Raw genomic sequence first — 13,219 nt, 5'->3', positions numbered from 1 at the left:
TTAGCACTTGGTTTCACTGGTGATAGCTTCTATAGTTCTATCACCAGTGAAGACCACCGGCAAACGGTAATAGAATTTATAAATAAGTTTTTTAACGGCGATGAACCACTGAATGCACTTGAATTGACGGATGACGTTAGAGCAATAGTGAAATTGGATGATATCAATATTTCGGTATTGGACAATGGTAAACATTACTTCAATAACTTACATTCTGTTATACACATTACTATTAAGCATGAACATTTTTTCTGTTTTAATAAATTTCGATCATGTCAATTAATTTACCGGTTAATTTGTATAAGCTTCGTGGTATTATTTCTAATTTAAATTATTTTGTCTATGAGTAAAAACCATTTTAGTTAATATAACATACATTTTTTGTTGCATCACACAGGCTGAACCAGTGATCCGATAAGTAATCTGAAAACAGATTTGAATTCGTCATGAAGTTTACTTATTATCGGTTAGGGTACTTTTTTGATATCTTATTCCTACTATGTATAAAACACGTTTGAACATTATTTCAAATTTGGAAAGGGTTAAAGTTAAAAGAGTGCCCTGACCAATCATAAGTAAACTCAAATGGTGAATTCAAATCTGTTTTTAGATTGCTTATCGGATCACTGGTTCGGTCTGTGCAATGGAATAATACAATGGTACGACTTACGTTTCTGTTGACTGTAAGTATTCAATCTGCGTACAATATACAATTGCTATCTGCCGTTTTTCCTGAAATAATAAAGCGTGTTTCAACTAATACCATTATCAAAGCAAGACTATAATAATTGGTACGACATACCTCCACGTTTTGAGTCCTGTTTTTCAGAAATAAAACTCAGTAGACAAAAAACTTAGAATAACATACATGTATATTATTATAATAATAATACCTACTTACTATAGTAACCTTATGACGTCAAATAATTATATATTGACAAATAATGGCTAATCAATTTATAAATCTCACGTCCCTGGTACGTTGTAGATGGACGGCTGAGACCAGCCCCTCCTTCCTTAATGCATGTCTATTAAATATATTAAGTATACAACTTTTTAATTTATTATTTAATTTTTTATTTTATAAAATTAAATTGCCTACAAAATAGATAATAAAAAAACATTTCATACGATCGTCCATTTTTTACTAATAGATCGCTAAAAAGATATATTATAGAAATTGTTAAACTGGGAACAGTATAAAATAAATCATCTTCATGTTGGTAGAAATCACTTCAAATGACGTTACACATCAAATCACCAAAAGATTCCACCAAAAATGGCAAAATATATGGAAAGACACTCCACCCAGTAATAAACTAAGAGAAATTAAAACAACAACCAAAAAATGGCTTTCAAACGTATCACTGACGAGAAGACAGGACATAATACTTACAAGAACCCGAATTGGACACAGCCACCTTACCCACGCACACCTACTCAACCACGAACCTCAGCCAATATGTTCTACCTGCAATAAACCAATCTCCATGAAACACATCATTATAGAATGCAACAATTACAACAACGAACGCCACATACTCAACCAGCCAAACAACATTCAAAACGCACTAAAAGAAAACAACGAAGAAAACATTCTAAAATTCATTAAATTACTTAACTTATGTAATAAACTGTAAAATTCAATATTGTACTAAAAAATGTAAATGTAAATGTAAACTAAAGGCTAATGACCTAGTAGTCGAAGCCATATTTAAATTAAAAAAAATCATCTTCTTTGATATAAAATATAATTACCGTAAAAAAATTAGATCCTGGTCAACCTTATTGACTTATTATTAAGACTGATTTGTATTGATATTGTCTTTGATTAATTAAAAGACGATTTATTAATTTTTATTTATAAAAAATATATTAAACACGTTCTACTCGTTTATCAAATATATTTAAATAACCGTAGAAAACCAGTTTATCCGAATAAATGAAAAAAGTTATGTTAAATTTTTTCTCGTATAATAATGCATTTTTGGAAAAATGTGTACAAACATTCTTTGTAGACAATTTAATGATCTAACATAACGATCTGCTTTTTAGATGTTTTAGACCAAAGAGCCAGACAGACTTAGGACAGTCCGATTTTAATTCCGGTAAGGTACACGATTTCTGTTTTATGTAAAAAAAAATTGGGTTTTAAAATTGAAAAAAATTGAAAATTTAATTTATTTACTTTTTTACAAGAAATTGAAATGTTTAAATGAAAATCGGCTTCCTGCATAACACATAGTTGAGAACTCGAATCTCTTCAAAAAAAATTTAATTGGACCGCATCATATTATGTAGTTGAAATTTTGTCTGGCTTTTTCGTCTAAAATAAAGCCAACATGGCTTTTACTCATAGAAAAAATTATTTGTATTAATTATAATACCTTGAAGCTTATACAAATTAACAGGTAAATTAATTGACATGGTCGAAATTTATTAAAATCTCTCTTTTTTTTTTTTAATATTGTCTATACAAAGCTCCTTAAAAACATAAAATCCCCTTAAACAATTATTGTTTTTCAAATTTTTAATTAGCTAAAAGATTAAAAAACAAATTCATGATTTTATAAAGTTTATATAAAATGTATAACAATTTTACACATTTTTTAAGTACCGTAAGATAGGGTACATTTTTTATATTTTAGTGCAAGACTTTTGTTGAGTTAGTTGTTTCTTATAAAATAAATAACACGTAAGTGCATTTTAAGAACACTAACCGGTACTACATTGTGATTTCGGATTATTCGTTTTATTGTACTTAATATAATTAGTAATAAATGATGTTTGAAATAAATAAGTATAAGCTATTAATGTTTCTATCAGCAAATTATCATACATTCAATGATCTAAAAATATACATCAATTATATTGTCGTACTAACAACAATCAAATAGAAAAATTATCACTTTATTATTTTAGCAGAGCAAACAATTATGAAATAGAAGTTAACTGCGACTTTACAAACGGTGAGATTAATTTGTTTTCTACTTTCTAATTCAAACTGAGTAGGTATATAAAAAGTTACAAAATACAATCACTTATCCGTTATCACATATCTTGATAACCAATGAGAACGTTGCAATCGAGGTCCGCTTTGGTAACCCAACTAACGTTTTGTTAACTTAACAAATAGAATTTAACAATAATAATGTTATGGTCTTATGTGTAGCTCATTTAATTTAACCGGATGTTAAATTTAAATGAAATATGAATTGTTAACTAACATTGTGTTAAGACTTAAGAGTGTATTTAACAATAGTTGGTAAAACCGGCTGCGAGTTAGGAAACTCTAGTTTAGTCTAAACTTTAGTTAGAAAACTCAAACGACAATCCTTCCATTTGTAATCATGATTATATTTATACAATTGTACCTATTAAATTTTAATAGTCTCGACTCTTGGTGGTTTAGCTAGGTTGTTTATTTCGGAGAGAGTTACCCATTGGTTTACCACAATTTAAAAAGTGCTACTGAATTGTAATTAATAATTTATACTTCCTGAAAATTCAGAAAAGGTTGCAGCCTTCGGTCCACATTTAACTGCTAAATACTATATGCATTATGTACATCATTTGCTTATCTGCTCGGTTCCGCATCGGCCGCCGAGCATCACCTTGGTTTTTCAGCCCCGCCGGGCTACCCCTGTTCTCTGCAGACTCTTACCACCTCCTCCTTTTTCGCCATCACGCGCCGCGCGAACTGAGACGTCGCCTCATCGAGTACCTTACCTAACTGAATCGCATATATGAAAGTAGAAAAAAGCAATAAAATGTCAGAATTAAAATATAAATTGTGAATGTTGGGTTAATAATACGAAAAAAAGAATCGTTCTCCTATCTTGAAAATTGGCAGTTATATTTGGTTATTGTTTAATTTATTTTCGGAACTTGGGTTTCTAAGAAAACCACCCTTTAAGATTTTGAAATGTTGCTAACTACTTATTTTACATACTTAAGAAATAAAATTTAAAGTTAACTGCCCTTGAGCAGATGACATAATTTTTTTTTCTCAAAAATGTTTCCGGATTGCTACCACTTTTCCCAAATTGTATAAATTACCAATGTCTATGGCCTAGTTTACACCGTTATAACTATAATAGGTATACACCTTACAATAGGTGCCTTACTTATAAACGTTTTATGTTTACACCATGTGTCCTAAATTTGTCTCAAGCCCATTATAATAAATTAATAACTGTTATAACTTGAAATAATATTAACAATACTATAATATTATGAACGTATTTGAATAATTGAATGTAAAAACATAATATATCACTTTTATGTTTTAAATCTTATCATAAAATTCAATTCGTAATGACGGCCTATTAGCTAAAACTGTTTACATCAGAAACGCTATTATTGTCAACGGCCATTTATTGGTGAGGAAAGCAAAGAAATATGACCTGGCCTGACCAATTATAATAATGAACTAATACATTTACACCGTTTTAACTTTTACCTCACAGAATAATGGTCAGGTAACGTGACCTACGTGTGCGGTGTTAACTAGGCCTATGACAAATTTCTTATCGATGCACAGTGGGGCAAGAGGCCTCCAAAATTGGCAAAAATATAATATAATAATAGTGCCATAATATCATATTTTGGTCGCGAGCAATAAATTAACCATGTTACTAAAATAGCGTGACCTATTTAACCGTGTTATCGCACAAACAAAAATAATATAATAAAGTATTGTTACATACTGCTAAATTGTTCGTAGTTTAAATTCAAATTTATTTTTTGCCAGTTTGGGGACCTTTTGCTCCAGTGTGCGGCAGGTCAATTATTGCCTATTAGTAGTTAGAAAAAAGAGTAAAATGGAAAAATTGATTCTTGGTAACGTATGCAATTTGGGAAAAGTGGTGTTATCCCGATATAGTTTATGATAACTACATCGTGATAATTTTCGTGTTTAGGGCAGTTCTTCCAAAAAATGATAAGAGATAAGAGTTCTTCCAAAAGATAACACAATTTTTATTTTATCAGCGTGACCAACCCAGAAACACCAAAATATAAAATCACATTCTATCAGTCTGCCAATTCTATCACAATAAAAGTAACTAAAATATAACTAACGTTTGTCAGAGTTAACTGTTATCTCTAGAACTAAACGGCAATAATTCAAATGATAAAAAAAATAACCGTGTTAAAATATATTATATTATCTTAAATAGTACACATTTTTACGATACATTTATAATGACAAAAAACCAACTAGTTCATATGACGACAACGATAATTATTGGTAAATAAAATTTACTTTCGTTTCTTATTAATGTTAAATGAATATTTTTATTAGAATTCTTTTTTAATTCATAATTCAAAACTCTTATTTTCACATAATATAAACTTGCAATATTTATTATGAATAACATAATATATTTATCAATTATAGTACCTAGCGACAAAGTTCAGACATACACTATATTGTACTAATTTGTGTGACAATATTATTACATCCTATTTAAATAAAACTATTAATACAAGTAAATTATGTTTTACAGTATGATGGTAGTTGTCTGAAGTCATAAAAAGCTTATCGGTATGCTTATTCATTAGAGCGGTTCGATTCCTGAAACTATCTCTAGTCTGATTAAGTGTGGTAACAGGTATGGAGTTATTTTTTGTAAAATTGTTTTAATTGATTTAATCTCTATTATTTTAATAATTAACATTTCAACTTTTAACTTATTTATTAAAAACATATCTTTCAGTTTTAAGATGAGTCAAAGATTCTGGTTGAACAGTTCTCCATCGACACTAACTGGAAGAAATAATTGTTTTATCATTTGTCTAAATAGATTAGGTATGGAAAACATTCTAGATTTGTAGTATTAATACAAATATTGATACAAAATTAGTTTAATATCAATCTAAAACACCCTAATATAGGGTATTTAAAAAAAAAGAAATCAAATGTAAATTATCTTTCTTTTTAATAATTTAATTTACTATTTTCTAACATTGTTAGTTTTTGTACAAGAAAAATTGCATTTACTTGTAGATCTTACGCTTCATTGGTATGAGATAACAAACTAGGTCCACTTGATATATACCGGTCACAAATATAGTCTATTCATGAAATCACTCTTCCAAGTGTTATTGATAGATAATTTAAATTGAATGGTATAAAAAGTTGGAAGTTAAATGGTATAAAAAAATGTCATTATCAATTTTCGTTATATTTAATTTTAACTTCACAATTAACAAACGTTAACATTAGTAATTCATTTAAAATTGGTTTTATATTATAATTATTATTAATATTATTTAACCATTTGTTGTTTTTTCAGCTAGAATGTGACCAGAGGAAGATTAAATGGACATATCATATATTTCTCCATGGACACTGTAATCCATAGACGGATTTTTGACACTATATTTAAATATTTGTTGTTGAAGTTAATTGGATTTTGTGCAAAACCCCTGGAAGAATATTCTGTATCAGACTAACAGTATAAACGCCACCTAGTATTTCTGTTTACCTGCTGTTAGACATCGTAGTATCACCTCCAATCTCTTTATATTTTGTTTAATTTTATTTAAAAAAGTCTCATTATAATTTATTATTAATCAACTGTAATTCAGTTGTTTATTTATTGAATAACTTATTATCCTGTCTTCAACGTCCATATAAACTGTACTGTATTTATGACCACTACACTGATATCTCATTTGGCTAAATATTTTTAATTTTCAACTACATTAAAACAAAATTAAGATTGTTTAAATTTTTTTTTTTTTTTTGAATACTTGTATTATTGTTTGAATATTTTTACACTTTAAGTGTCAATACAAGTATCTTTAGTTTAACGATACTAACAGTATATTACTATTACAATTTTGACAAACATAATTATTAGCCTACCAAATAAATTATAAATGTAGCTTCTGTATTTGCTTATTTATTAATATTTACTTACCTTAATAACATTAAAATATTAATTTATTGTAAAAATATCTTGACCTAACTGAAAGATTGAAAATTTGTAAACTGTTGTGAAATTATGTTGATGTTGTTAGGAAAAATTGTGTAGTCAAAATTTTGAATACCTAGATTAAAAAAAAAAAACGGTACAATTTTTTTTTGCTAAACCAAGTAATTATACATTTGTAAATTTTGATGTTTAGTTTATAATATATACATTTTTAGTTAAAAAATATCTTTACTTTAGTATAATTTTATACTATTTATACTTTTTACCAGATTATTTTATGTGTTTTAAACTATTACATTTATTATTTCTATTATTACTATTTATTATTTATTTAAATGACTTATCAAACTTTATGAATTGTACTTTATAAATTATAAAATTGGTCTGAAATGTATACTGTGTTACTTTAGGTAGCCTGATAGACAGGAAGTCTATATTGTTTTTTAGAAATAAAAGTTGTTTTATAACGCATGTTGGATCTATTTTTGTACAAAAACATAATTTTCTACTTCAAACGTACTGTTCCTAAGCCTACTTCAATTTAAGTTTTGAAAAAAACATTAAAATTCTTCATAACATTTTCAAGGCATCGATCGTGGCAGTTTTAAAATCATTTTTAGTTAAATAATTATTTCATTGTAAAAAACTGCAATTTTTAACTTTTTTAAACTAAAATAATTAATTAACAAAAAATAATTTTAAAATTATGGACTAATTAATTACATAAGTTGCTGATATACCTATTAATTTGAATTAATAACAAATACATTTAATTACAATCAAATTAACTTTTACTTATATTTAACAACTAATATACTTCGGTAAAGCAATAAAAGTTTTAAAAATAAAAATACCTAGTAATTTTTCAACAATATAGAAATAGGTAACAAACATTGTTTATTTTAAACAGTCAACATTATTATTAAGTAATTGATAATTGAATTTGTTTATGCAGTCTTCAATTATCTGACCACAACGAGAAAAATGTAATATATTTCCCCGATTTCATTTTATACATCATAAAATATTGATGCTAAGGGGTAACGAATAACAAACGCTAAAATACTGCAAACAATCTAAAAATAAAGATAAATAATTATAAATACAACACTTTTTGATAAGGGTTTAGTAATGTGGTTTACCTGAATAGTTAACAATGTAATTGTTAAAGTTTTTTCTTTTTTCGGTCCCAAAAAGAGTAAACACAAATTAATAAGTGTTAAATTGTTACATTTAAATTTCCCATCGGCCGTCTCTTTGATGTCGATAACTCTAAAGAACGAAAAAACTTTCAAGCATATTCTACCAATTATTGATATATCGCCACTGTTGCATTCTGCGTAACTTGGAGATAGAGTTCCATACTTATCTAACCTAATGAAAACAGAATATTTTTAATACTTTATAAGGTTTAAATAGTAAAAAAAAAGTTGTTTTATTTATCCTAATTCAAATAAAGTATTGTATGGATTTGAAATTGACTTTAATAAATACCTAGGAACACGGTGCCGAGGACAGTATACAAAATGAAACAATTGTGGTAATGAATATAAAAAATTAAAAATTTGTGGTATAAAAAATAGTAACATAGTTTTACTGAAATGACCGAGAATTCCAACAACTGCAAACGTCATACCAGCAAAATAACAAAAGGTATCTCCGACAAACACTTCAGAAGGATACCTAGAAAAAAAGGTGGTTAAAATTTTTGAATAAATAAATAACTAATAACAATTCACTAACCAATTATATTTGATTAAAGCAAATGTAGATGCTATAAATGGTATTATAAAATGCAATGAGAATAAATGCGCTTGGCCACAGTCTCCAGTCAACTCGATTAAATTGAATATTAAAATTGATATGGCGATAACAAGACTCTGTCCGGTTTCTAAACCATTTATACCAGCTAGAATATTAATGGCATTAGTGCAAAATACAGCTAACATTCCCATGTATAAATAGTATAAAACTCCTAAAATATAAAATAAGTAATAAATAATAGTTATTTAAAAAATACGATATACAAAGAATTTAACAGCATAGAACAGTTTATTATCTACCTAAATTTATTGTCAGACCAACAACTTCTCGTAATGGTTTAGGTACAATAATTGTAGTAGAGTTAAAGTTAATGTAGTATACAACGAGTAATGGTAACGAAGCAATAGTCGGTAACAAAAGTTTATGCCGCCATCGTAAATTGAGTACATCGTCTGAAAATCCCAATAGAAGCATACAGCAAATTGATAAAAGTGCCGCAAGCATTTCCACAAACTAAAACACAAAAATAATTTACTGTGTAAAGTAGACTTATAAATAAAAAAGATTTTGTGCCATCAAATTTGAGTTTTTAAGTAGTTTTTGTGGGGTATTAATTAAGATAACTATTCACCTTTGACCACATTAAACATTCAATTATATTACTTGACCAATTTAAATCTTGCACTAAAAAATCAAAGGGGAATTTAGTAATTAACTTATTACATTTTACCAGTAAAAACTTAATTTATATATTTTAAAATTAAATTGTTTTTTATACACCTGCGTCAAGGCAAATAAATAAATTACTTAGTGTAAAATGGGGAGGCTTGATGGATCTTGGCTCCTTCAAACTAATTTATTAGCCCAAAAATATCTACAATTATATTATTGTACTATTCTAAAATTATTTTAATATTACAACAGTAGAACATAGAAAACCTCTGACAATTTATTTAGTTAAATTAAACTATTACTTCGCTATGTGGAAATTTGCTGCCTTCGTTTTGTAACATGTGTCTTCCAAAAATAACAGGGATTAATAAAAACATAGTTATTAGAAACGTACATCCAGTAACTACACCAAAAGCTTCAGGTCTAAAACAATAAACAAAAATGAAGGACTGCAGGGAAAACTACCATAGTCAAAATTTTCAAAAGTTTTCTTAATACAATTTTAAAGTTTCAGACTTAACAAGACACAAGGATAAGATACAGAGTGCTTCACAGGAATAAACCTTCTTTTAGCAGTAATTATTGAAAAAAAAAAAGTATTTATTTTTAATAGAAACATATTATGACATGCTATTTGAAAATATTAATTGTGAAAATAACATTAGTGATTGCCACTTTTTTTTTGGGGGCCTAGTGGTTTCTAACTCATTACTGTTCCTCTCATTTTAAATTAATTTATCCATTGTAAAAATGGTTTTAGGAGTGATTACAGGACCGTGACGACCAATATTAAAATGTAGTTGACATTGCCGCAGTGTTCACAACTGAATTTCCAATCTTTAATTATGTATTTAAGCATAAACACGGTGATCCAAAGTCCACAAAGGCATTATGGCTAACAATTATAATATATGACATGGAGAGTAAAATAATGCCCCCCCCCCACCGAATTTCTAGCAATTTTACAAATTTAGCATTATGCATGTCAATAAAGGTCTATTCTCAGGCTGTGCTCTGTATAATAATATATTATTGTTCTTTAACCATTTAATACAGTTTAAATTTTATTAAAAATCAAATTTACATATTTAAAATTACTTGAAATGTATGAAATTAAAATTTGAAAAATTGACTACGGTCATTTTTTCTTACAGCCCTTTATCAAATAATAAACATTTTAATAACTGTTTTCATAGATAAAACCCACTAGCTAAGAATTGATTAATTATAAGAAAATTAAAATAATATTATACATTTGTACTATGGTAAGCACAAAAATAATAGTCATCAAAGTTAAGTGTACTTCAAAATTATGTATACTCACATTTTATTTTCTGTTTTTTTGTTTAAATCTTTCCCATATAAATTGGCATCAATAAACATTTTTTTCAACTTAGGTATGACATTGTACGTACAATAAAATGTAAAAATACTGAAAATGATATTAATAATAATAATATTTTCCATTATAAACAGCAATTTATTATAATTATAGACTGAACAATAAATGAATTTTAAAAAATTATAGCTATCGCATTGCAACTTTAAGAAAAATTAAAATACATTATTAAACAAAACAATAATAATAGTATAAAATCTATAGAATATTCATTACAATATTTGTAATTGAGTTTTTAAATGTTGTGTAAGCAAAATAATATTTTATCGTACGTACACCGGAGAATAAATACTGATAAGGCCAAATGATAACCACCTCGGTACCGAATGAGATAACAAAGTTTACAATAATACTTTTTTACAATTGTGGGACTGTACTCTGCTGTAGTCTGTACAGCGTACTCCACGAATCACGATGAAATATATTATATTCTTTAATCGTGATTTGTGCTGTACTTGTTCTCGTGAAACACTAATCAAAAGATAATATTATAGATAAAGCATTATTTTCCAGGACAGCCTATAGTGTAAACTTAAACAATAGCCATGAGTAGGCTTTAGGAAAAGGGCGGACTGGCAGATTGGGAGGCCAAATAATGCAAAGTGTGGGCCGGAACCCGGTAGCTGGGGGCGGGCGTGGGCCCACACTAGGAGCAAAGGGGCTGTTGGCCGAGAGTAGGTTTGGTAATGTTGCGTGAAGTAGTATTTTGTATTACTCAGCATATTTTTTAATAACATTGAATTATTCGACATCTTTATTTTTTATTTGTATGCCATTGTCTACTTCAAATACTATTATTGCTTATATACTTGTCATTTTCATAGGTATCAGTAAATCGTGCCGCTCCATATTAAATATAGTTGTATGATGTGTCGGTCCTAGCTTAGTAATGACTAATGCGCCCATTCTCCATTAGTATAAATACCAATGGATACACTGTACAAAATAATTTTATTTAAAAAAATTACCCATACACCTATTTTTTTTTAATAGGTAGCTGATTGGTATCTATCAAATGTGTACGGCTAGTTAAAATCGAAAATCTACATATTGATGTTTGTTAGTCACCAAAAACAATATTCCATGCCTCATTTAATTTTCAACTCTAAATAGAATGCAAAAAAATGACCGAAATAAGACAAAAATTGCGTCTAACTTTGGTTTTTTTACCTGTTTTTCTGATATGGTATACACACACGGTAATTATTATGGAAATATTAGCCTGAAATAATGTAGTTATAGTTTATTTGTACAATATAATAATATACCTTTGTCTAATAGAAATCACAAGTGATTGCCGATTGGTACTCTAAGGATCAAGATTATATCCCTCCTGTTGTACTATAAAACCTCCTCTGTCCCCCAAATGATGACATATCTTGAAAAATTCATAAACAATACAAGCTTAAGTTGGTGAAAATCATTCGCATCGAGTCACCTCCAAAAATCAAATCAACAAAAAATTCTAAGATAAAAGTCTACGATTTTTTGAGATGGCCCTTATGCTTTTCCAAATTTGGACATATGACATAGTTATAATTTAGTAAATCGAACACTAGCCTATTTGAATTAGTCATTTCTTAAAGATCTTGTATCCATGGATCATAATTTTTCAGGACATAAAAAACACTGGATCCAGGGCTCAAAAAAAGGAAGAAATGGCCTTTTCGGACGCTTTTGTTTAATTTAAAATGGTAAAATTTCGAGGAGGTATGACTCTCGCACGGGAAATGTGTACTATCCTATTAACGCCCGTAACTATTTTTTTTAATTTTTGAGTCCCAAAAGGGACCACCGGTCGTTAATAGGTTAGTTTAAATAGAACACGTGGAATGTCGATTTTATCTCAAACCTGGGAATCGTTTAAATAATAAATACAATTAAATTTTTATTTGAACTTTTTATAGCAAATACAATTGTTTTTTCTTTGTTACTGCATTTTGGATCAAACATCAAAACATAACTGTTTTCATCCATTCCGATTCTACGCTAGTACAATAAAGCAATCAGCAAGTAACCGTATGAAATTTCGCACAGCCTCCTCAGCGCAGTCGCGGTCTTCCTAATGGTATTTTCACTCTTACATTTTCTTTCTCTTGTGAAATTACCTTTAGCAAAACTTCTGGTTTTCTCCACACATAGCCTGCCCAATGCACATTTCAGTTAAACTTAAACAATTGTTAAAACAACTCTAAAAAGGTGTTGTACATACATTATAAATTATCACTTTAATACAAAAGTTTAAGAATGATTTATTTCTCACAATTATATACATGATGCATATACATATAATATTACTTAATTCGAGTAAATACATTTTAAATTAAATTGAATAATCATAACGGAAAGTAGAAATTTTTATATGATTGTATATCGAGCAGAAATACAATCGCAAAATTAACTTAAGATATTCTAAAAATAATAATATTTATACTTTATA

General features: G+C 27.9%; 1 protein-coding gene and 1 long non-coding RNA gene across 2 annotated transcripts; one reads left to right on the top strand and one right to left on the bottom strand.

Moving 5' to 3' along the window:
* Window positions 1–5,151: 5,151 nt before the first annotated feature.
* On the top strand, window positions 5,152–7,100 carry LOC126841894 (uncharacterized). The gene is made up of 4 exons (XR_007686247.1): window positions 5,152–5,251; window positions 5,511–5,615; window positions 5,721–5,812; window positions 6,300–7,100. It is a non-coding gene; the product is annotated as an uncharacterized LOC126841894 (long non-coding RNA).
* Window positions 7,101–7,801: 701 nt separating this feature from the next.
* On the bottom strand, window positions 7,802–10,986 carry LOC126841818 (UDP-N-acetylglucosamine--dolichyl-phosphate N-acetylglucosaminephosphotransferase). Its single transcript, XM_050578481.1, has 7 exons — window positions 10,705–10,986; window positions 9,683–9,803; window positions 9,008–9,221; window positions 8,688–8,919; window positions 8,439–8,627; window positions 8,087–8,318; window positions 7,802–8,020 (listed from the first exon to the last, which is right to left on the bottom strand). Exons 1-7 carry the CDS (start codon window positions 10,845–10,847, stop codon window positions 7,955–7,957), a joined length of 1,197 nt encoding a protein of 398 aa, XP_050434438.1. The 5' UTR covers window positions 10,848–10,986; the 3' UTR covers window positions 7,802–7,954.
* Between the last annotated feature and the right edge of the window lie 2,233 nt (window positions 10,987–13,219).

This window comes from Adelges cooleyi, unplaced genomic scaffold (genome assembly GCF_023614345.1).
Source record: "Adelges cooleyi isolate 19-005CV unplaced genomic scaffold, UGA_ACOO_1.1 ACOO_flye_CR_arks_rails_tigmint_CR_PRNA_41, whole genome shotgun sequence".
NCBI classification, from domain to species: domain Eukaryota; kingdom Metazoa; phylum Arthropoda; class Insecta; order Hemiptera; family Adelgidae; genus Adelges; species Adelges cooleyi.
Note: the sequence above shows the minus strand (reverse complement) of the source record. Positions and strands in the feature narration are given on the sequence as shown.